The following is a 26,148-nucleotide window of genomic DNA, read 5'->3' as shown; positions in this document are numbered from 1 at the left end:
CCATGCCAAGACTGCTATATCCAAAAGAAGAAATCCTATTTTGCACAGCAGAGGACTTTTAGTCAGATCACAGTAACTCTCACTGCAACATTTTTCAGATATGACCCTGAAAAAGAAACATTACAGTTAACAGAAAAAAAATAAGGAGCAACTGACAGTAATGCCCAACATCATATGCAAATTCATTTAGTGGAAAATGGTGCTATCTTAAAACATTAACTGTGATGGAAATATAATTAATTCTGCAGGAAATTCAATAAATCCAACATATTTAGTTATAGCATTTGCCTGCTGCTGTATTTCAAAGAGGAAAAAGTGTTAGCAACAAAACTGTCAGTAACTGGAAACATCAGTAGCATACTGATGCAAGACCTCAACTTGCTCTGTGACATTAATAGAACATATTGGCGGGATAGATTTGTCATCTGTGGAATAGACTCCCTCTCCATGTCAAGCAGAGTACCTCTCTAGCCCTCTTTAAGAGGAATCTGGACAACAGGATGGGAAACAGAAAATACCCCCTGGGATCCCACCTGTGTCCCCTGCTGGACAGGGGAAACAGGTGCTGGTGGGAACAAGGGCAAAATTCTTGGCTAGGCTTCTAACAGCCTCCGGGCCATGAGCCTATACTCCAAGAGAAGCCAGTGACCTAGAAAAACAAAAGCAGACTGTTTAAATACCAATCCAAAAGACAGAAAGGTTTCTGTAGGTTTTTAGGACAAGAGATAGGTTATTCCATACAACAGGCCCGATTAAGAAGTCCATTTGCAGATGTGAGCAGTTTATGGGATGTATGCTACAATGTGGCTTATTACAAGTGGCTGCAGTGGCAAGGAACAGAAGATTAAGTTAATACATTTGAAAACTGAGGCATGAGTGTAACATCTGACTTACATTAACTGGCAACTCTCAAAAGCTACAAAAAGTTTAACAATGGTGATATAAGAAAAAGGAAGAACAAACATATCAAAGATGTTTCAAAATACCTGAAGCATGAAAAGTTAGAACAGGAAGACACAGCTGACAGGAAGCCCATATTCAAGTTAGAGCATAAAATTCCCACTGTCTAATGCAGTTCCAGATTCAGGAAAAAAGCAACCTTTTGATAAAAAGGTGACTGATCAGAAAGCTTACACTGGAGGTGATCTATATAGTATAAGAAAACAAAATGACAATCATTCTAGATGCCTAAGTAATAAAAGCAAGTTAACTGCTTCTGGTGTAGACTTGTGGAGAATAAGAACATGCCATCGGTTAAGAGGGCACTGTAGTCACTCTTGAATTTGTTTCAAATAAAACAAACTTGGTTTTGGCACAGCTCACCTAAAGTTGTTTAGTTTGTATAAATTTTTATTTTATATATTTACTTATGTACTTATTTAAAGCTGGTTACCGGGGGTAGAGAGAGTAGTATTTTAAGACTACTTTGTATTACTACAGTCTATGACTAGAAGGCCATGCTGGATTTAAGAAGCCAAATTTCATCACAGTATAAAATAACTTCTAATATAATATAAATCAACAGTAAGTGTGTTAAAGAAAAAAGGAAGACAGCAGGGGAGTGATAAATGACCTGTTAAGTACTACACTGAAGACATGACAAGGAGAGTAGGGGGTTTACTTACAGATCACTTACATCCCCAAATTATTAGACCATGGGTCAATGGTATTAAGATCCTCAAAATATTAAAGTTATGTACTCACCATAACAATAGGTTCATAAGTTCATTGTTTTTTACTAGGCTAATGATCACAAAGGCCTTTTTAAGCCTAGTGATGGATCTCAAATCTCTGATAAGTTGTAATACCCTTGATAAGTGTAAGCAGGGGTTCGGGAGTTGAACCATTTACAGGTTACTTGAGTCCATTAGAGACATAGGTGACAAACCAGGGATGAATTTCCAGTTTCCCATCCAATTGTCCAAGTTGCACTTGAATTGGGGAACTCTGCTTCACATGGATGGGGAGCCTGTTCCATAGATGAGGTAGTCTCTGGGATTACATAACTATCTCTCCAGCAGGACCTATTTATGTTGCAGGCAAGGTTTAAGTCTTTGGAATGGGGAATTCTGGTGCTGTTTTTTTGTGGATATGTAAGAGGCCCATCAGAGTGGGGTCTGATAATGCCCTGTATGCCACGCAAAGATCTCCCCTTAAAAGCCTGCAGGAGAAAGAATACAGAGATAGGGCCTTGAGGCGGTGTGCATAGGACATTTTACATATGCTCTGTATTCTTTTAGTGAGGAACCACTGTAGATGTTCCAGTTGTTGGATATGCCTGGTTAGGTACATACCAAAGGGAGCACTGTAATCAACGACAGGTCTGACGAATGCCTAATACAGTGGAACAATGACTTCCTTGGACTTATATACCATACCTTTGTTTATAAGTTGTGCAATATGGAATGATTTCCTCACCACTGTAGACACATGATGGTCAAAAGCTAGATTACTAGCTATCTGTATCTATATTGTCCATTTTCATTCTTCCTCAACGCATGGGTCTCGGATCTGATTCTTGGATCCGAGTCGGCCAATCTCTTTATATTTTTGGATCCGACTCTCAAGCTCCTCCCTTTACCTTAATGCCCCTTACTTGCCAGATTACCTCAGATTGAGTTTGCTGTTGTTAAATATGCCCAAAGGCATAAATACATATAATAATAATTATAACAAGAAACAGAACGGAGACAGAGTCGGGGCTCAAACTGGAAACAATGGTCCCCATATACCTCATCGGGTCTTTCCCAAAGGATAAGGACTGGGGGAAGGAGGGTGGGAAGTTCATATTTGGGAGCCATACATGCATCTCCCATTGTTTCTTTGCAAACTGCTTGTCCAATCTCTCTCTTCTCAATCCTTTCTAAGCTCCTCTGATTGATTCCTATAGCTATCATACAGTATTTTATATGCCCTGCTATTTACTCCTTTTTTTTAACAGCAGCTTCTTTCTAGATTCTACTAAAAAAATCTGCCAGTGCTGGTCTTTCACTTACGATCCCCCTATTTCTTTCTCTTTGCCTATACTCTGATATCAATCCTTGATAGGGAAGGCAATGTCTAGCCTGCAGTCCAAATGAAATCTTGGCTTCTTCCCATTGTTATGTTTCCCTTTCTAATTATTTGCTCCCAATACCTTGGTTCCTTTGCCAGTTTTCTTCAGTAAATTTCCGCCCCCTCTTGCCTATTCTCTGTACCCCTAATTGCAGTCATCCCTATAGGCAGAATCTGCCTGGCTAGGATGACATTAGAAATCTACTAGTATTAATATAAAGATGTCAAAACTATTTAGTAGAAAAGCTACATAATATAACAAATATAAAAGTAAAATGTATAATTATCTATCCCAAAACAATTTCTAAGTGTACAGTTGTACCACCAAGAATGTGAGTACATGACATACTTTGCCACTAACCATTGCATTTGAGTGACAAGAAGAACTGGAATCATTACCCATGCACGCAGGTACATTGATATTCCTACTGCCATCCCATACATGCATGTATGTTGACATTCCTACTGCCATCCCATACAGTGCAGGCATTCATAGATTTTTAATAGGCTAATGAATGAGGAAGAGGGTCTTTCTAAGCCTAGCCAAGTTTTCCCAAAAAATAATGATGTTGTGTATCTAAATAGGATATTGAGGGCCAGGCATTTATAAGCAGCCTCTGTCCATAAGGGACATGTGTGCCAGGCCCGGTGTAAACTTCCTATTCCCCTTCCACTGGTCTAGGTTGCACTTAAAATGGATAATAGATGAACTCAGCTTCACATGGAGGGGAAGCCTGTTCCATATGAAGGGCAGTCTCAAGTCACAGACAAAACTCAGGTCTCTGGACCTTGTATTTTTGGTACTGTTTAATTTACAAATATGGACGCCTTGTAAGCCAAGTACAGATCAACCCTCTGCAATCTATAGGAGACTGAGTAGAGGGAGAGGGCTTTATGGCACTCTGCATAAAACAGGTTTATTACACCTTGTATTCTTTTTGTAAGGAACCTCTGAGGTTGCTCTAGTTACTGCATATGCCTGGTCATGTACATATTGAAGGCAGCATTGTATTCTATGATTGGTCTGATAAGGGCAGAGTACAGTGGGATAATGACCTCTTTGGACCTAGATGCCATGCTCTTACTAATAAGTTACACAACATAAAAGAATTTCCCGACCACCGAGGCCATGTGGTAGATGAAGGTAAGGCTGCTGTCTAAATATGTACACAGATCCCTGACCACTGGGTCGACTCTTAGGGGCGTATTATCAACATGGTAATTAGTCAGGATGGTTGACTTCCAAAAGGGTACAATTATGCATTTCTTAGCACTGAGTTTAAGACCATGGCTTTGGCACCATTTGTTAGTCAGAGAATGCTAGTGTCTGCAGGGAGTCTATGATAACCTGCAACTTGCAATCATCTGTAAACTTAGTCAGCCATAAATCTTCAACATTTGCTTCCATTTTTAGAGAAATAGATGCCAAAAAGGAGTGGGCCCACTCTGCTAGTGACTGGCCTCTTGGTGGAGGTGGCTTCACTTATTTTGACCTCCTGAGTCTTATCAGTGTGCCACTGGCTATTCAGCTGGTGGTAAAAGGGTTTATATCTAAATTAGTGAGCTTGTCTATAATGCCTGAGTAGGGTATTGAATAAAAAAGCCTTGGCCAGGTCAAGGTATGCTGTGTGCACAGCCTTGCCTTCATCCACTGCTTTGGTGACGCTCTCAAAAAAGTTCATCAGATTTAATAAGCATAACCTTCTTTTAACAAAGTTGAACTGTGATGGGTCCGGTGTTTGCAGGTTACCTATGCAATCATTTATTATGTCCACAATGATTTGTTCCATGGCCTTATACATGAGGCTGGTCAGACTTACTGGCCTGTAGTTACCTGGATCTGTCGTTGGACCTTCTTTGTGCATGTGAATGACTGTTGCCAATTCCCATTCCTTGGGCACAAACCTGACTGAAGGCTCCTGTTGAAAGGTGATTCAAGTGGACCAAAAAGGTCATGTTTCATGCTATTTATTACACATCCCAGGATATTGGAGCCCATCAATGCAGTGTTTTTGGTTTTGGAAAGTGCAGTAACGACCTGTTCCCTAGTAATGGTTGGGGGGATTATGTTATGTGGTATTTCCTTTGGACTATCGGGGGTGAGGGGAGAAATTTGAGATGAAACATGAAAATAAAATTGCCAAAGATTCTAACGACAACCACAAGGCATTCTATAACTATGTCAAGAATCTAAATGGCAATGCTCAGATCTGCTCTGAACTACAACAGAATGGCATTAAATATACTGATCCCAAGGATATTGCCAATATCCTGGCAGATCAATTCAGTGCCAACTTCACCCCCCTCTCACCCCCTAAATGGCCCATCTCAATACTGGAAGATTGCCAAATTCCGGTAATAATGGCCACACAGGTAAAAAACGCACTCTCCAAAGCTAAGAATACAGTATCCATGGGACCAGATGACATCCCGGGCTGTGTATTACATGAACTACAAAATTAACTGGCACTTCACCTAAGTGTCATGTTTAATCATAGCCTCACCTCAGGCTTTGTGCCCACTCAGTGGTGCACAGCTACAGTTATCCCACTCCACAAGGGGGGATCCACCTTGGATCCCGGGAACTACCGCCCCATAAGTCTGACGAGGCTGATCTTCAAGGCCATGGAACGTATTATCATGGAACTTATAAACAAAGACATTGGCAACCTTCAAACACTGGACCCTACCCAGTTTGGGTTCGTGAAGGGCCGATCTTGTCTCCTGAACTTGATTGACTTCTTCAAATCAGTCTCCAGAGCTGTGGACAAGGGTAAGGTGGTCCACACAGCCTATCTGGACCTCGCCAAGGCTTTTGACACCATTCCCCACTCTGGAATCATAGATAGACTTGCTAAGCTGGGCATTAATCCCTATATCACTCAATGGGTTGCCAACTGGCTTACTGATAGATCCCACACTGTAAAAGTAGACTCTGGCTAACAAAGTTCGCAGATGACTGCAAACTGGGAGCCATTACTGAATCCACAAATGATGTGGATACTTTACAAAAGGGCCTTACAGAAACAGATGCCTGGTGCCAGAGCCATGGGCTCAAGCTCAATGACAAGAAACGTATAGTTATCCCCTTTGTGAAAAAAGATGTACCTGTGAATTACCACATAGGTGGCAGTACACTAAACACTGAAAGTGTGATAAGAGACTTAGGGACACAGGTGGACAGTGGTCTCACCTTCGATAGCCACATTGCCACAACAGTCAGGAAATCCTTCTATGCGGCACACCTCATCACTAAGGGCTTTTCATCCAGAAAAAAGGAGGTCATTGTCCCAATGTACTCATCCCTCATTAGACCCATTATAGAATACAACGCCCCATTTGGTATGTACCTCTTAAGACATCTGCAACAAGTGGGAAGGCCGCAGAAATACCTCACTAAAAGAGTCACAGGCCTATAGCACATGCCCTACGATGACTGCCTTAAAACAACTCCAGCTATACTCTGTCGCATATCATCTACTCAGAGGCGATCTCTGCTTAGCATACAAGACCATGTCAAACCCAGAGCTGTTGGACATGCTACACTTAAAGAAATCCCAATCCCTCAGAGCCACACGCTCCAGGGATCTAAACCTTGTCATCACAATAAACAAAACATGCTGGAGGGATAGGTTCCTGACCCAGAGACTCCCCAGACTCTGTAATAGACTGCCCATACATGTCAAGCAGAGCTCCTCTTTGGCCCTCTTCAAAAGGAACCTTGACAATTGGATGAGAGAAAGGAAATTCACTCGGGAGATCATTTCAGTCGCCCTATAGACAGGGGTCCAGGGAAGTAAATAGTGTGGGAAGAAACAGCCAGGAAATTGTTATGGCTAGGCTTGTATAGGCCCTAGGGCCAATAGCCTAGTACCAACCTATGAACCTGTCAGCCAAAAGGTTGGCAATGACCTCCGGTTCTATGGGGGTGATGCCATTTACATTAAGTATATAGGTATGCTAACATTCATTCTGCCATCCCATATATGCAGGTATGTTACTTTCCTACTGCCATCTCATACATGCAGGTATGTTGCATTCTTACTGTCATCCAATACATGCAGGTACGCTGACATTCCAACTGCCATCCCATGCATGGAGGTATGTTGACATTCCTACCATCATCCCATACATGCAGATACGTTACATTCCTACTGTCATCCAATATATGCAGGTACATTGCCATTCTTACCGCTATACCATGCATGCAGGTATGTTGGCATTCCTACTGCCATCCTACACATGCAGAGATGTTGGTATTCCTACTGCCATCCCATGCATACAGGTACATTGGCATTCTTACTGCCATCCCATGCATGCAAGTAAGTTGACATTCCTACTGCCATCCCCTTGCGTGCAGGTATGTTGGCATTTCCACTGCCATCCCATACGTACAGGTATGCTGACAGTCCTACTGCCATTCCAGGCATGCAGGTATGTTGGCATTACTACTACCATCCAATCCATGTAGGTATGTTGACATTCCTACTGCCATCCCATGCATGCAGGTACGTTGGCATTCTTACTGCCATCCCAATGCATGCAGGATGTTGGCATTCCTACTGCCAGCCCATGCATGTAGGGAAGGTCACATTCCCACTACCATCCCATACAAGCAGGTATGCTAACATTCCTACTGCCATCCCATGCATGCAGATATGTTGACATTCTTACTGCCATCCCATGCCTGCAGGGATGCTAGGATTACCACTGCCATCCCATGCATGCAGGGATGCTGGCATTCCCACTGCCATTCCATACATGTAGGTACATTGGCATTCCTACTGCCGTCCCACGCATGCACAGATGGTATGATAACTGCTACAACTAAACAAGGGAAGTAGTGGGGAAAAATGACTGCAGCACCACAAACACATTTAAAACATTTATTTTATTAAAATATTGTGACAAAAAAAAAAGCAGTATGAGTATTTGTGCATTTATATTTCAAATGGCAATAAGCATTTCAAGGAAATATATACAAATATACATATGTTTGACACTGCTGATGAGTGTAAAAAGGTTATCAGATAAAGTGATATTTTACAAATAAGATGCTAGATTCAGGGTTGCATTTATAAGCCACTGCCTTGCTGTTATTCTTCAAGCTGTTGCTGCAGAATTATTACACTGTCTGCAATTATGCTGATCTGTGCTCTGCCCAGGTTAACAAATACAAATAAAAAATAATTAAAAGGGTGGCTTAATGGCTAAGGTGTTTGCCTTACAAACACAAGGTGCAGGGTTTCAGTCTCACAAGGGATAATTGGCTAGGCTTAAAAAATGGCTCGCAAGGGCAGTTAGCTTAGTACTAACCTGTGAACCTATGAAAGGTGTGTGGCTGTGTGGTACTGGCTCCTTTACTGTGTGAATCAGTATTAGGAAATGAAGGCACACAATGTCTACCTCATTTGAATTATGTCTAGAGTCCAAAAACTGAAGATAATCATTCAAACAGCTACTCACCTGCACTTCTTAAAGTTAAATAGTAGACGACAGATCCACTCTGGTTTAGAAGGAAAGGAATGAGACACTGAAAGGCAAGCAACACAAAAGGCATTAAATGTATTGACACAGAAAGGGTTATGAATTTAAGTTGGTAGCAACAGCTCTGCAATTCTGAACAGCCCTCTTTGTAAATATAGGTTTCATTTGTTGCTCCCATAAAAACATTTAGCCCGAGCATCGCGGTAATCTCATACACTCAGTTCACACCACTATACTCTTAACATGGATTATACCTCCCTTAAATAGATGGCCATAGGAAGCCTCTGCCATAATGAGTTTAGCAGTAACAGCTTCACGACATATAAGTCTAATGGTGAGACAGCCTCTGAGTCTATCAATGGCATATATCCAGAGCAGGACAGTTAACCTAGTACATGACCTACACATACATTCTTTAAAGGCAAGCCTGAGGACCTCAACATGTACACAGGATGACTAGATTAAGTACAGTATGACATGGGCAGGCCTAAGGACCTCAACATGCACACAGGATGACTAGATTAAGTACAGAATGACATGTACAAAGGGCCTGCATGAAGTAGAAAAGGGAAGCATTACTCACGCAGAAGAAAAGCTCAACAGCAACAACATGTGATGTAAAGCTCTGGGCTTAGGTATGAAATACGATTCCTGTGGTAGCAACTATACATCCAGCCACCATCACACATCACTGACAATGCAAACAAGTTTACTGATCTGCAACAACTTACTGTAAGCTAATAATAGATTTCCATAAAAAGCTAAACATTTTCCCAGTTACTTAAAATGATTACATGATACCTGAAATCTCAAATAAAAGAACATCTTTTTACAACTCGAGTGAAGTATCAAGGTTTTGTACAGTTTCCATTTTCTGCACAATAACTAATATAATTAAAATCTACATGTATTGATCCATAGAGTAAGGCAATGCAGTTGTGTGAGGTATTCACCTTAAACAAAAATTATGGGTATCCAAGATGACAGTTCTGCTATATAGAGGCCCATCTTTGGCTTGGCAACCTGTTGGATATGTCACATGCATTAAAACTGTTTAGCAAATAAAGCTTCAGTAGGCTGCCTGACCCTTCTTCTACTCCTCCTCTATCCCATAATGCACTTGTGTAGTATAGTACCTCTCTACAGATCAGAGCCCATATAAAAGTTAAAAGCAGCTACCCTACAAAGATAATGCAAAAAGAAAACTGGAGCAGACAGACAGGGGCTGTTACTGAAGATGGAACTTCTAACAGCTCTATCATTGTGTTAGATACTCATAGCTTTGGTATCTGGTAAGAAGGGGGTTCATCTTTGATAACCTGTAGGACACAGCCCCTAGCTAACCTTCCTGGGTGCCCCTCTGTGGGAACATACCCTTGACAACAGTGGCACCAAAGGAAGACTCAGACCACATAATTATGCAGGTGCACAAATGATATCCAAGATGGCATTAAGGAAGAAACATGGACAAGTAGCAATGGCCCATAAAGGCATTCACTTTCAGCTCTGTCTGTAGAGAGTTCCCATGCTTGTTACAAAAAAGGAACTGCAACTAGCCAGATATCTGGAAAGGTCTGCTTCATGATGTTCTAACCGCACATGTTCTAGTAATGGAAAAAAAGTGATGTTCATATTTCTGCATGGACTGGGTCCTACTTCCATAATTTGCAAGTTGCTTACAGACATCCATAAACTGAAGAAGGTATTCAACATGATTTGCTAGGAAGAAAATAAGCAAACTGACAAAGACTGGATTCCACAGACCAGCACTGATGGCACAGAAGGATAAAGACCTGATTATGGCTCAGGAAAACTGAGTTTGATTAGCATTTCTAGCAGTGGATGGTGCTAGCAGGTAGTTTGGCTGGGCCATCTGGGGTGGGGCAGGGGTGGTATGGCAGAAGAGTGGCCCAGGGGTGGGTGTTAAGCTCACTAAGCCACAGTCAATTGTAGTCTTTGTAGCAGCTGTGCAGAAGCATGCACTCTCTAGGGAAGGGCACTGGATCCCACTGAAGTGAAGCTGGGTACAGCACATCCCCACGCCAAGTGTGATAAGACCACCCAAGTGCTCTCACTGTCAGGATCTCAGTAAGACCACAAAGCACCCTTATGGCTGCCTGAATGATGACCCATCTCAGAAAAACCTGTGTCAGTTACAGGTTGTGTAATCAGAGCAGAGGAACAAATGGGCACTTGTCTAATTGAGGGGAAGCTTGATGGTGGGCAGGTACAAGGCCAAAAATCACCTAGAAAAATAAATGGTTTCAACAGCCACCTTTTACATAAAAATGGATTAGTCCTGATAGTAACCCTTTCCTTATGGAAAATATGATAAGATGGTTTTAAAGAAACAGCCTGGAGTGCATCATTTTAGCAGACGTATAAGGTCTTTCCAAATTTAATAATTTAAATCAGCACAAACTTTTAGTTATGTACTTACCATAACTTCGGATGTATGGGATCCATCTCGCCTACATTCATAACTGATGGGCTCGGAGCCGATGGCCAACTAGTACACTAGAACGAAGTCTCTTATTGGCTGGGCTACCCTCTATCCCAGGATGCACCACACCTGCTTCCCCAGATCTTGTTTGTTTGCTTTCATACTTACATGCAAACACAGAAAAAATAGTAGTTACTACAACCAACTAAAGTTCTTCAAGAGAAGATCTCCAAATGGAACTACATCTCCTCTAAATCCGAACGGAAGGGGGAAGGAGGGTGGAGTGCATGAATGTAGTGAGATGGATCCCATACATCCGAAGTTATGGTAAGTACATAACTAAAAGATGTAATGGGATCCTATCTCGCCTACATTTATAACTGATGGGACAGCGTCCCTAGCACCTAAATCCCGGGTGGCTCATTGGAAAACACTCCTGAGAACTGTGGAACCAAAGGAAGCCCTGCCTCGAGAAACCACATCTAGCTTGTAATGAGAAATGAAAGTGTGCGGAGAAGTCCAGGTAGCCGCAGCACAAATATCATCTATTGATAATTTGGAGTGAAAAGCTACAGAAGTAGCCATTGCCCTGGTAGAATGAGCCCTGACTGGAAAGGGAAGCTCTTTGTTAGCCTGTGAATAAATGAAAGAGATGCAATCTTTAATCCATTTAGCTATGGAGGTTTTAGCTACTGGTTGACCCAATTTGTTTATTGCAAAGGAAACAAACAGTTGATTTGATTTCTGCGTCTGAGCAGTTCTATTCAAATAAAAACGCAGTTGTCTATGGACATCCAACTGATGAAGGATATATTCTGCGTTATTGGAAAACTCGGGGAAAAAATACAGGGAGCTCTAGAGCCTGTTGAATGCAGAAAGAAGAAGCTACCTTTGGTAAAAAGGAGGGATTTAATTTCAGGGACACTCTATGTTTGTGAAATATCAAATAAGGAGGGTCAGAACAAAGAGCTTGAAGCTCTGAAACCCGCCTGGCCGAAGTTATGGCCACTAAAAAGGCGGTTTTCCAGGACAGAAATTTCAAATCGCAGGTAGCAGCTGGTTCAAAGGGGCGGGCAGTTAAGGCAGCTAGAACCAAATTTAGGTCCCAAGGGGGAACAGGATGAGATATCGGGGGCCTAAGGAGCCACGCTCCTTTAGGAAAGACTTGCAAAGTTTGTGAGACATTAATGAAGGTTCAAAAGAAGCATGAAAATTAGAGATAGCCGCTAGTTGAACCTTAATCGTGGAAACTGAAGAGCCCAACTGAAAAAGAGAGGCCAGGAAATTCAAGACCTCCGATACTGGGGCGGTAAGAGGGTTTATACCTCGTTGCTGAGCCCAGAAGGTGAACCTTTTCCATTTGCTGGAATACAGTTTGACAGTGGAAGGTTTGTGAGAGGAAGACAATATGTGGATCACCTCCGGAGAGAGGGAATTGTCTCTTACTAAGGATGGAAGCGGAGTAACCATGCCGCCAACCTCAAGGACCTGAGAGATGGGTGAGACTGTCCTGACTGATGAGTCAACAGGTCTGGCACCGGGTCCAGAAACCATGGACCTTCTACCGCATACCTCCAAAGGAAGGGGAACCAAACCTGACGAGGCCAGTGCGGGGCAATCAAAATCATGTCGCTCTCCAGGTAAATTGCCTTCTGTATCACCCTCGGCAGGAGGGGAACCGGAGGGAAGGCATAAAGGAGACCGGGGGGCCAAATGTGGGTTAGAGCGTCCCTGGGAATCTGTCCCTGAGAGGGGATCAGAGTGAAGAACTCTCTGCACTTCGCATTGTGGGGGCTGGCAAACAAGTCGCAGCAAGGGAGACCCCAGTTGGCGAAGATTTTCGCAGCCACTCTTTGGTTGAGGGACCACTCGTGGGGTAACAGGATGGTCCTGCTTAGTCTGTCCGCAATCACATTGGATTTCCCCGGTATGTGCATTGCCATTAGGAAGCGGTTGGTAGCTACCGCCCAGTGCCAAAGTCTCATGGCTTCTCTGCACAGTGGGTATGACCTGGTCCCACCTTGCTTGTTTATATACCAAACCACCGACATGTTGTCGGAGAGGATAGTAATCGGACCTTGTGGGAGAGCGTGATGGAGAGCTTGTAGTACCAAGAGTACCGCTCTCATCTCCAGGATATTGATGTGCAAATGCACCTCCTGGAGTTGCCATGTGCCTTGGACAGACCTGTCCAGGTAATGACCCCCCCACCGTACCTGGGAGGCGTCCGTGGTCACAGTGGCAATGGGGGACTGAGGAATAAAGAGTCGCCCCTGGTCGAGATTGGATCGGAGGAGCCACCAACGCAGATCTCGACGGCAACTCTCCGTAATCATAACTAAGTGGTTCAAGGGGAGTTCCTGATAGGACCATTGAACCGACAGAAGCCATTGCAGCACCCGCATGTGCAGTCTGGCTAAGGGGACTAGGAGTATAGTTGATGCCATCGAGCCCAACACCTGTAGAAACAGATGGGCCGGAGCTCTTGATAGGGGGAGGCAGGATCGGACTTGGTTCTGCAAAACTTGAATTCTTGCTGCCGGTAAGAAGGCGCGCATCCTTTTTGTATCTAACTCTGCGCCTATAAAGGTAATACGCTGAGATGGCTGTAGTACAGATTTTTGCCAGTTGAAAGTAATTCCCAGGAAACGGCCCAAGGTGACTGCGGCCATGAGCGCCTGAAATAGTAGATGCTTGGAGGTGGCAGTAAGGAGCCAGTCGTCTCGATATGGAAACACTTGGAATCCTAGACTTCTCAGGTGAGCAGTCACCACTGCCAGACATTTGGTGAACACCCTGGGGGCTGTGGTGAGACCAAAGGGCAGTGCTCGGAACTGGAAATGACTGTCTCCCAGGCGGAAGCGTAAATGTCTCCTGGACTTTTGACCTATCAGAATGTGATAGTAAGCGTCCTGGAGATCTATGGAGCACATCCAGACATCCTTCTCCAGTAGTGGGAGAATGGACTGAAGGGTGACCATTCGGAATTTGGACTTTTTCACAAAGCGATTCAATGAACTGAGGTCCAAAATGGGCCTGAAGTCCCCTGTCTTTTTTGGCACCAAAAATAATCTTGAGTAAGTTCCTGATCCAATCTGATCGGTGGGGACAGGCTGGATGACTCCTTTTTCTAGCAGCTTTGAAACTTCTATGGCTGCCTGATCCCGCTGACTGGGTGGCACGTCCGGGATTTCCCTTAAGGGAAGGGGGGGCTTGATGAAGGGAATGAGATAGCCTCCGGTTATAATCCGGAGCACCCACTGATCGCTGGTAATAGCTTCCCAAGCTTGTGGGTGTTCCGCAAAACGACCCCCGACTGGCTCCGGAGTTGCACAGTCGGGCACCAACTCAGGGACGTTGAGTGTAGGAAGAACCACGAAAGGAATCGCGGTCTCCAGAGTTACGGGGGCCTCTGCCGCCTCTGGGGCGGCGTCTTCCTGAATCCCCCCCCCCTGCCTCTAGAGGGGGGACCACTGGGTGGAGTAGGGAAAGACCTCTGAGTTTTCTTGAACCACATTTTCCCTCCTCTCTGGGCCTTGGGGTAAGGCCTAGAGGGAGCGGAAAAACGGGCCCCAACGGCAGTCAAGGTCTTGCCCTCCTGCTCGCACCGAGTCAGTGTGTCCTTCACCTTGGGTCCAAACAAGGATGACCCATCAAAGGGGGCGTCGGCGAAGGAAGACTTGAAGGCCTCCGCAAATGAACACAAGCGTAACCAGGCATGTCTCCTGAGGGCGACGCCTGTTCCCGCTGCTCTACCGCCTTCGCCGCATCTGAGATGAGCCTCATGGACGAGTTCACAATGGAAAATAAGGTAGTCATCTGGGCGCCAACAGTGTGGGCTAGCGCCTCAGGTAGATTACCTGTGAGGGACTCACTTAGCTCTTTAAGGAGGTCCCTTTGGAGCCTAGTAAAATGACATAAGTAATTCAGCGACCGTAAGGTAAAGGCCGCTGAAGAAAGGGTATGCTTCCCATACCTATCCATGCTCCTGGAATCCTTATTAGGAGGGTGGATAGACGTTGAAGCCTTTGCCACGTCCTGCTGTGTGGCAGATGCCACCACCATTGCATCTACAGGAACTCCTTTTGTTAAAAATTCCTTTTGAGGGGGGGCTGAAAGAAATTTATTTGGTCTTGCAGGCACCGGTTCCACAGAATCAGGGTGTTCCCAAGCCCTTCGAGAAACCAAATCAAGCAATTCATCAAAGGGCGGAGACACCCAGGAGGTGGAGGGCTGGGCCCCGAAGGCCTTGAGGAAGACTGACTCCTCAGCGGAAGGGGTTTTGGCCTGCCAATCTCCTCTCTGTCTCAGAATCTCAAGGATATCCGAGAAAGAGACATCATCCGAAGATGATTTTGGGGACCCCTCCGCGTCATCGAGGTCAGTGTCCGATGTGACAGACTCATCTTGGGAGTCTACGTGCTTCCTCTTGCACAATTTCTTCCATGGAGGCTCATCCGAAGCTGTTTCAGACGGACCCCCCGGAAGAAGGGAACCCCCGACGGGGGTATCCTCAGGCCCTGGGGCCCCGCTGTCATGGGACTGCAGTACGGCAGAAGCACCAGTCTCCAGGTCTAGGGACGGTGAGGTGGAAGCCTGCTGAGCCGGCAAGGACATGGCCAGTGCGCTCCTCATGGCCTCAAAGGCAGGATCTCCAGACTCCATGGAGATCACTGGCCGAGAGGCCACGACGGCACTAGGAATTCCGGCAGCCGATGCTCCGAGGAGAAGACTAGGTACCGAGGCACCCAGTCCCAAGATGTTCCCCTCGGCCCCGGCTGAGGAAGTCCCAGTACCAAACCCTGAACCCGAGGACAGGGTAGGAACAATGGTCGGTGCCGATAGACCTCGAGGGGGTCTCGGTTCCGACCGTCGCTCGCCTTGCTCCACCATCACCGACTCCAACGGCTCCGAGGAGGTTGGAGGAGGAATCGAGTGTTTCGGAGGGGGGATCGGCTCCGAAGCCAACTGGGCCGGAGCCGAGACCATTTGTGCCAAAACTGGAGACTGGAAAAGCCTCTGAATAACCCTATCCAAATCCGAATCCGACAATTTTGAGGATTTAGAGGAAGTAGACAGGGGTCGAGACGACTTTCCTCTCGGCTCAGACAATGTAGGGGACCGGCTCCGAAAAGGCTCCAACACTACTGGCGCCGGATCCGGCACAGCATGAATAAGGATCGGCGCCGAAGGAGCTTTCGGAGCCGAGGGGGAAGAGTCTGAGCTGCACACCTCCACCGGCTCCGAAACCATCGGGACCGATGGGGGTGATTCGCCTCTCGATACTCTAACCTGCGGTTCCGAAACTAATGGAGCCGAGGAAAGAGGCATCGAGGCAGACCCTTCGACCCTCGGCTCCGAAGTCAGTGGAGCCGAGGAAGAAGAGGTCGACTTATGCTTTTTAGCAGTCGGTTCCGACGGGCTTGTCGGAGCCGACGACCTTTTCTATTTAGAAGCAGTAGAAGATGAATCCAAAGCTTCCTCAAAAGAGGGCTTAATAAGACCCTTCAAGATCAATTTATTTTTTTGTTCTTGAAGAACCCTAGAAGAAAAAGCATGACACACACTACACGTCTCCTGCAAATGTTTTGGTCCTAAACAATATACACATATAGAATGACTGTCTGTAAGAGACATTTTATAATTGCACCTAGTGCACTTTTTGAACCCTGATTTTTGTTCTTTAGACATGCCTATACAACTATGCAATAACACTATTGAAATACTCAAATGTTGCGCAAAAAACAGAAGTGACTAAGAACACCAAACTGTTAGAGCGCGAGAAAAAAAGGGCACGAGCTCTCTAGAGAGAGATTTAACTCACAAGAGAAATAACAATCAGGAAAGAACACAACAACAACGGGCAAAAGCCCTCTAACTTAAACGGGCTTTGTCCGGAAGAAAAAAGGGAAATAATAACACAGACACTCCACTAAGAAGGGCAAAGGCCCTCTAACTTAAACGGGCCTCGCCCGACCAACGATATATAAGTGTCAACAATAAATTTCAATCACTCACACAAAAAACACACAAAATAGCCATTAAAACAGCTGTTGTATTAAATTGTGAAGAAAACCCAAGGTCAAAGACCAGAAAAAGGTAATGAAAAGACACTTAGCTCCAGCCAAGTCGAGACCACGTCTAGCTTGTAAAGCGGCAAACGAGATCTGGGGAAGCAGGTGTGGTGCATCCTGGGATAGAGGGTAGCCCAGCCAATAAGAGACTTCGTTCTAGTGTACTAGTTGGCCGAGTCGGAGCCAATGGATCGGCTCCGAGCCCATCAGTTATGAATGTAGGCAAGATAGGATCCCATTACATCAGCTGGTTCCATGAGGGAAGGGTTAACTTCTCTAGCATAAAATAAATGTCTCACGGAGTAAATTAGTCCTTCAAAGACGGCCTACAATGAATGTGCCTCACAAAAGTCCTTGCACACTTTCGGGAAGTCTAACAACATGACTTTTATTTATTTATTTTGTCGACTGGAAAGTCTGACTGGGCAGAATCCATTTTCAGTGACCACCCAGAGAGAAAAGCTCAACCACAGTACATTTACATTAACAAGAGAACTTTAAACAGTTCTCAGAAAAATATCAGTTACATATTTCACGAAACAACAAACATAATTACAAGACAGGTGTATACAGTAAAGCATTTACATCAACAGTTATAAGTCTAGACAGTTGTTCCAGCTGTAAAATCTTGCAAAAGTAAATGGATTGATACTGCAGAAGGGAAACATGGGTCTATATTATATAATCGGAAATTCAGTTCAGCAAAACGGCACTTACATCAAAAATGATGTTCATTGAATTCGCTCTTGTCGGGGGGGGGGGGGTTGTGCCCCCTACACCCCCCGCTAATTATATATACCAAATCAGAGATCACACTACAGTGAGGAAAGGGCAAATTTTCCAATCTTTACTGTACCGCGATCTCACTATGAACAGTTTGCTGAATGGCATTTTCGATGTAAGTGCCATTCACTAACTGAATTTTCAATTATATAATACAGACCCGGGAAACATTACTGTAAAGTTTACTGTTCTTACATTTCAGTAAAGAAAGGTTTGCAAGGAGTTCAAGATATGTAATTAAGTTAATTATAAAATGATGTAGTAAGGGAGATTTTAGTATTGTATACATTTGTAAAGAGTTCAAGAGATGTACTGAAGTAAGTTATAAAATTATGTAGGAGGGGATGGGAGATATTAGTATTGTACAGTAGTAACAGCATATGACTGAGATTGCATGGTGCAGGATTGTTTCTATTTAGGCTGCCCATTCTAAATTGGTGTCTCTAGAAAGTTTATAATTTAGGTATACAGTAGATGCATGACAGGAGGGATACAGCGGTGGATAGGGGCAGTCAGAAAAAGAGCAAAATGAGAAGTAGTGTTTGGGGGGTGAAAATGAAGGTATTAATTCATATGTAGGAGGGAAAGTTGTAAGGGGTGTAATAATTCAACTAGAGGAGGGCAAAATGTCTGGGATAAGCAATAAGAAGTTTGTGCTTTTACTCAACCTGGTGATGAATGATATTCCTGTCCAGCAAGAATGTTGGAAATGGCTTCCAAATGAACCCTGACAGTCAAATAACTCTCAATTGTCCCTGATTTTGGCTCAAAATCTTGCTCCATACCTCCTAAAACTAACTAACTAACTGACTTAATAACTAGACACATTTCTTCTGTCACTATAGTTATAGACTTCTTTTACTTCAGAAAATGCATGTTAACTCACATTCTCTCATTCAGTCACCTTTCCAAATTAATAGCAGCAATATTTTAAAAAGTGACCCTGGTTATTTCAGGATGTCCCACTAAATGTGGAGGTAAGACTATAACCAAAATCTTTAAGGGTGCTGTATAACCTGGGATATCTGTGCTGAAAAACAGTCCAGCTCATGGTTCACAACCCAGATGAAGAAACTTTCCACTCTCCATTAAACAGTGAAAAATTTATGGAAGAAACAATCTACACAAATTACTTTATCACAGAATTCTTGCGGACTTCACTACTACTGGAAATAGAACAGCCATGAGTCAACTTATTGTTATTAATATGTATTTTTTCACTTTTTTTTTGGTCCTCCCTTGTCTGCTGACAATCTGTGTCTTTCCTACCATGGCACTCACAACCAAGAGTTTTACTGTGGTGGGATCATCATCCAAACAGCCATTAGAGTTTTTTTTAAAAGCCCTACATTTCTCATTGCATACCAAATATACCTTAAATATTGTATGTGCAATGGATAAAGCATGGGCTGTCACTCATTTTCAGGAGTGACATCCGTTATGTCATCCAGTCTCCAGCATGGATCATTAGCAAATCACCACACAATACAGACATCCCTCCCCTATCTTACACACCACAGTGAGTGGACACGGCCCACTCAGTCCTCTCTCACCCAATTTACTTCTCCAGTGTACATACAACAATTTAATCACACGTCATTTGGTTTGAAATCCAGGCTCTATCCATGTAGATGTCAGAACTAATCTGCCAAGCAGTTAACTTAAGGGTGCAAGGATCTAACTGCCAATTCTCCAAATGGTAAGACAATGATAACTTGCTGGAAAGAATCTTCATAGGTAGCTGAAGGAAGAACTACTAGGCAGAAACCCTGTCTACTTGGGCTAAAACTGAGCTATTAGAATCACTACAGATTTGTGCATTCTGATCTACTGAACACCTGCTTAACTGGGTTGAAACTCTTTGCTCACAAACCCTCAACAGCTCCCTAGTATATACAAAGCAATGGAGGCCTTGAAACAAGTGTTTTTGCAGTGGGTAAGCCCTCCCATACCCCAAACTTATATACACAAAATACACCACCTCACAACATTGGGTTCATGAAAAACTTCCCAGAACAGCATACAGTGGTCTCTTACATCATTTTAACAGAAACAAACAAGTGATTTCTGACAAGGAGAACATTGTGGACACATAAGGAAACCAAAAGGACAGAAAAAGTAAAACCAAGCTCTCTTGGCCAGGAGTGACCTACTGCATTCCATGTCCAACCAATAAAGGAGGAATCAGACACAGGAAGTTAGGAGATTTAGAGATGGTTGGAGATGCAGACTGCACACTGCCTTCTCAACTGTGGTAAATCCATATGGCTATTAATGGGGCAGCAGAAGGAAATGACTCACCTACTACACAAATGAATGAATTTCCCCAGGACCTGAGACACCACCAGAAACTGCTCTTTAATTATCCCACTATTAACTGGGAATCCTATACGGCACCAAATGTACAGGCACACATATTCTTGGATTTTGAAAAAACAAACTCCCTGAACCAGATAGTCAATACACCAACCAGGGGTGCAGCCATACTGAATCTGGTCTTTACTAATATGGGAGAGTGCTGCACACCCCCTACTGTAATGTCTTCCCTGGCAAGGTCAGACCACAAAATGGTCTCCTTTGAAGTAAAAATAAAACCTGGACCCCCAGCTAAACCTGGAACATTCAGAAACTACTCTACAGCTAACCTCCTGCTATTAAGTGATAACCTTTCAAAATTTCAAGCACCCATAAACACACTGCTGCCTATGCAGAACTGTTCACAGAAACCCTGTACAAGCATGTTAATAGCTGCATAGAGGCAGCTGTACCCACCAGGATGAAGTACAGAATTAACTCAAAAAACAAACAATCCTTGTGGAATCACAAAATCAATAGGCTGTGTAACAGAAGGAAGAAAATCATGGCAAAAATTAGGAGGTGCAGCACCCAGCAGGATAACAGCACTCCCATCAAACTAAACAAACAACTCAGAGGACAAATAAAGTCTACCAAAGCCAGATTTGAGGTGAATTTGGCCTTCCAGGCCAAGGACAACCACAAGGCATTCTTTAGCTATGTCCGCAACCTTAAAGGCAATACACAGTTGTGTGCAGAGCTCATTGTAAATGGAGCCACCTATACTGATCCAGAAGATATAGCAAACTACTGGCTGATAAATTCAGCTCCAACTTTACCACTCTCTCCCCCTCAACCTTCCCTCAGGAAATACCATCAAATATAACTCCCCCTGCTATCACTAGGGTACAGGTCCTTAATGCTCTCTCTAAGACCAAGAATACTGCATCAATGGGCCCAAACATTGTCCCAGGATGCCTTCGAAATTGAATGAAACATGACCTATCAGGGCATCTGGAACTGCTATTTAACTACAGCCTCCAAACAGGGTTCATGCCTCATAAATGGAGAATAGCAACAGTAATCCCTCTGCACAATGGTGAGCCATCTACAGACACTGGAGGCTACATATCCATAAGTCTCACTAGTTTTATATGTAAAGCCATGGAAAGAATTATCATGGAATTGATCAATAGATATATAGTAAACCTCCAGACACTGGACCCAACTCAGTTTGGTTTTGTCAAGGGCAGATCATGCTTACTCAACCTGGTGGACTTCTCTGAGAAAGTCACCAAAGCAATGGATGACAGCAGAATGGTTCGCACTGCCTACCTTGACCTGGTCAAGGCATTTGACACAATATCCCACTTGGGCATTGTTGACAAACTCAAGAGGTTAGATACAAACCTGTATGTTACCCATTGGACAGTCAACTGGCTCACAGGCAGGACTCAGGAAGTTAGAATTGGGGAGCTCACCTCAACAAAGAGGCCAGTCACAAGTTGAATCCCTCAGGGATCAGTCCTTGGACCACTCCTTTTTAGCATTTACTTCTCTGAAGTCAAGGCCAATGTCAGTGGTCTCTGGTTGACTAAATTTGAAGATTATTGCAAATTAGGAGCTGTCACTGAATCCCACACTGACACAAATGTTCTCCAGGAGGGGCTGACACAGACAAACAATTGGTGTCAGAGCCATGGACTAAAACTAAATGCCAGGAAATGCATAATAGTTTTCTTTGGGAAGTCATCCACCCTGGGTAATTATCATACTGACAACACACCCCATAGAGTTGACCCAGTAGTCAGGGACTTAGGGACACACATAGATAGTAATCTAGCGTTTGACCATCATGTGTCTACAGTAGTAAAAAAAGGTATGGCATCTAAGTCCAAGGAAGTCATTGTTCCACTATATTCAGCATTCATCAGGCCTATCATTGAGTACAATGCCCCCTTTGGAATATACCTAACCAGGCATATCCAGCAATTGGAACTTCCACAGGGGTTCCTCACTAAAATAATAAAGGCCTTAAGTATAATGTCTTATGCAGACCATCTCAAGGCTCTATCCCTGTATTCGGTCTACTACAGGCTTTTGAGGGGAGATCTATGCCTGACATACAGGGCATTCTCAGACCCCAATCTGATGGACTTCCTGCATAGCTGCAGAACAAACAGCACCAGAATTACCTGTTCTAAAGACTTAAACCTTGCCTGTGATATAAATAGGTTCAGGAGAGAGAGGTGTGCATCCCAGAGATTACCCCGTCTCTGGAACAGGCTCCTCATCCATGTCAACCAGAGTTCCTCCCTAACCCAATTCAAGTGTAACTTGGACAATAAACAGGAAATTCACCCCTGGTTTGGCACCTGTGTTTCTAATGGACACAGGCAGCCTATAAATAGTTCATCTCCCAGACCCCTGTTTGTAAATGTTTCATCTCCCAAGCCCCTTTTTACACTTATCAAGGGTATCAGAATTTGTCAGAGATTTGAGATGCATGGCTAGGCTTAAAAAGGCCCTTGTGGTCATTAGCCTAGTAAACACCTATGAACCTATGAACTGCATAATCCAGTGAGACAGCCTCATGGTCTCATTGCACAAGGGTTAAGAGTTATTTCCTGTTTGTTAAGATATGAGACTACAGTTATTCTCTCCAATGGAACAGACAGAATACCTGTTGGAAAAAGCATTGGAAGATTTATAGGGAGAAAAGACCACTTTAGTTTCCTGGACACCCAGACTCATAAGGAGAACACATATCATGAGCTGTCTGGCAATGACTCCACGCAAAGGCAAACATTTCTACAGTTTTTCTGGCTTCTACAGCCATCAGGACAAATAAGTTCCTGGACTGAATGGTGGAAGAGTCAGACCACCAGATGAGATGGGAATTAAAGGCTATGGAAAGTTACACCAGGAATTAAAAGAAAACATCCTGCAGAAATCACTGGACTTGAGCAATTCATTGTAAAACAAAAAACAAACATATGAAACCTGAGACATAACACCACAGAGATGATCACTGCACTTAAATTCGGCTCTCTTATGCATGTTTCTTCTGTCTAGGAAGGAAAGGAGAAGATGAAGTGCCAGGCTCACAACCTGAACACAGCAGTGAAACACTGCCAGGCACACAACCTGAACACAGCAGTGAAACACTGCCAGGCACACAACCGGAACACAGCAGTGAAACACTGCTAGGCACACAACCTGAACACGGCAGTGAAACACTGCCAGTCACACAACTTGAACACGGCAGGGAAACACTGCTAGGCACACAACCTGAATACGGCAGTGAAACACTGCCAGGCACACAACCTGAACACGGCAGTGAAACACTGCCAGGCACACAACCTGAACACGGCAGTGAAACACTTCCAGTCACACAACCTGAACACGGCAGGGAAACACTGCTAGGCACACAACCTGAACACGGCAGGGAAACACTGCTAGGCACACAACCTGAACACAGCAGTGAAACACTGCCAGGCACACAACCTGAACACGGCAGTGAAACACTGCCAGTCACACAACCTGAACACGGCAGTGAAACACTGCTAGGCACACAACCTGAACACGGCAGTGAAACACTGCCAGTCACACAACCTGAACACGGCAGGGAAACACTGCTAGGCACAGAACCTGAATACGGCAGTGAAACACTGCCAGGCACACAACCTGAACATGGCAGTGAAACACTGCCAGGCACACAACCTGAACACGGCAGTGAAACACTGCCAGTCACACAACCTGAACACGGCAGGGAAACACTGCTAGGCACACAACCTGAATATGGCAGGGAAACACTGCTAGGCACACAACCTGAACACAGCAGTGAAACACTGCCAGGCACACAACCTGAACATGGCAGTGAAACACTGCCAGTCACACAACCTGAACACGGCAGGGAAACACTGCTAGGCACACAACCTGAATACGGCAGTGAAACACTGCCAGGCACACAACCTGAACACAGCAGTGAAACACTGCCAGGCACACAACCTGAACACGGCAGTGAAACACTGCCAGGCACACAACCTGAATACGGCAGGGAAACAGCAGGGAAACACTGCCAGGCACACAACCTGAATATGGCAGGGAAACACTGCCAGGCACGCAACCTGAATACGGCAGGGAAACACTGCCAGGCACACAACCTGAATACGGCAGGGAAACACTGCCAGGCACACAACCTGAATATGGCAGGGAAACACTGCCAGGCACACAACCTGAATACGGCAGGGAAACACTGCCAGGCACACAACCTGAATACGGCAGGGAAACACTGCCAGGCACACAACCTGAATACGGCAGGGAAACACTGCTAGGCACACAACCTGAATACGGCAGGGAAACACTGCCAGGCACACAACCTGAATACAGCAGGGAAACACTGCCAGGCACACAACCTGAATACAGCAGGGAAACACTGCCAGGCACACAACCTGAATACAGCAGGGAAACACTGCCAGGCACACAACCTGAATACAGCAGGGAAACACTGCCAGGCACACAACCTGAATACGGCAGGGAAACACTGCCAGGCACACAACCTGAATACGGCAGGGAAACACTGCCAGGCACACAACCTGAATACGGCAGGGAAACACTGCCAGGCACACAACCTGAATACGGCAGGGAAACACTGCCAGGCACACAACCTGAATACAGCAGGGAAACACTGCCAGGCACACAACCTGAATATGGCAGGGAAACACTGCCAGGCACACAACCTGAATACGGCAGGGAAACACTGCCAGGCACACAACCTGAATACAGCAGGGAAACACTGCCAGGCACACAACCTGAATACAGCAGGGAAACACTGCCAGGCACACAACCTGAATACGGCAGGGAAACACTGCCAGGCACACAACCTGAATACGGCAGGGAAACACTGCCAGGCACACAACCTGAATACGGCAGGGAAACACTGCCAGGCACACAACCTGAATACGGCAGGGAAACACTGCCAGGCACACAACCTGAATACAGCAGGGAAACACTGCCAGGCACACAACCTGAATACAGCAGGGAAACACTGCCAGGCACACAACCTGAATACAGCAGGGAAACACTGCCAGGCACACAACCTGAATACAGCAGGGAAACACTGCCAGGCACACAACCTGAACACGGCAGTGAAACACTGCCAGGCACACAACCTGAACACGGCAGTGAAACACTGCCAGGCACACAACCTGAACACGGCAGTGAAACACTGCCAGGCACACAACCTGAATACGGCAGGGAAACACTGCCAGGCACACAACCTGAATACAGCAGTGAAACACTGCCAGGCACACAACCTGAATGCAGCAGGGAAACACTGCCAGGCACACAACCTGAATACAGCAGTGAAACACTGCCAGGCACACAACCTGAATACAGCAGGGAAACACTGCCAGGCACACAACCTGAATACAGCAGGGAAACACTGCCAGGCACACAACCTGAATACAGCAGGGAAACACTGCCAGGCACACAACCTGAATGCAGCAGGGAAACACTGCCAGGCACACAACCTGAATACAGCAGTGAAACACTGCTAGGCACACAACCTGAATACAGCAGGGAAACACTGCCAGGCACACAACCTGAATGCAGCAGTGAAACACTGCCAGGCACACAACCTGAATACAGCAGTGAAACACTGCTAGGCACACAACCTGAATATAGCAGGGAAACACTGCCAGTCACACAACCTGAACACGGCAGTGAAACACAGCCAGGCACACAACCTGAACACGGCAGTGAAACACTGCCAGGCACACAACCTGAATACAGCAGTGAAACACTGCCAGGCACACAACCTGAATACAGCAGTGAAACACTGCTAGGCACACAACCTGAATACAGCAGTGAAACACTGCTAGGCACACAACCTGAATACAGCAGTGAAACACTGCTAGGCACACAACCTGAATACAGCAGTGAAACACTGCCAGGCACACAACCTGAATACAGCAGTGAAACACTGCCAGGCACACAACCTGAATACAG

At 44.9% G+C, this 26,148-nt stretch overlaps 1 protein-coding gene across 2 annotated transcripts in view; it reads right to left on the bottom strand.

Annotated features, from left to right (window-relative positions):
* TMEM234 (transmembrane protein 234) overlaps positions 1 to 26,148 on the bottom strand; it is a 156,287-nt gene that overhangs the window by 52,368 nt on the left and 77,771 nt on the right. For both annotated transcript variants that reach the window (XM_044082530.1, XM_044082538.1), the window contains exon 3: positions 8,521 to 8,587. In XM_044082530.1, coding sequence (XP_043938465.1) covers positions 8,521 to 8,587 — 67 coding nt within the window. The remainder of the gene's footprint in view (positions 1 to 8,520; positions 8,588 to 26,148) is intronic.

The sequence above is a fragment of the Protopterus annectens genome, chromosome 1.part1 (assembly GCF_019279795.1).
Source record: "Protopterus annectens isolate FY-2018-M chromosome 1.part1, PAN1.0, whole genome shotgun sequence".
Lineage (NCBI taxonomy): Eukaryota > Metazoa > Chordata > Ceratodontiformes > Protopteridae > Protopterus > Protopterus annectens.
The sequence above is the reverse complement of the archived record's forward strand: the minus strand, read 5'-3'. Positions and strand labels throughout refer to the sequence as shown.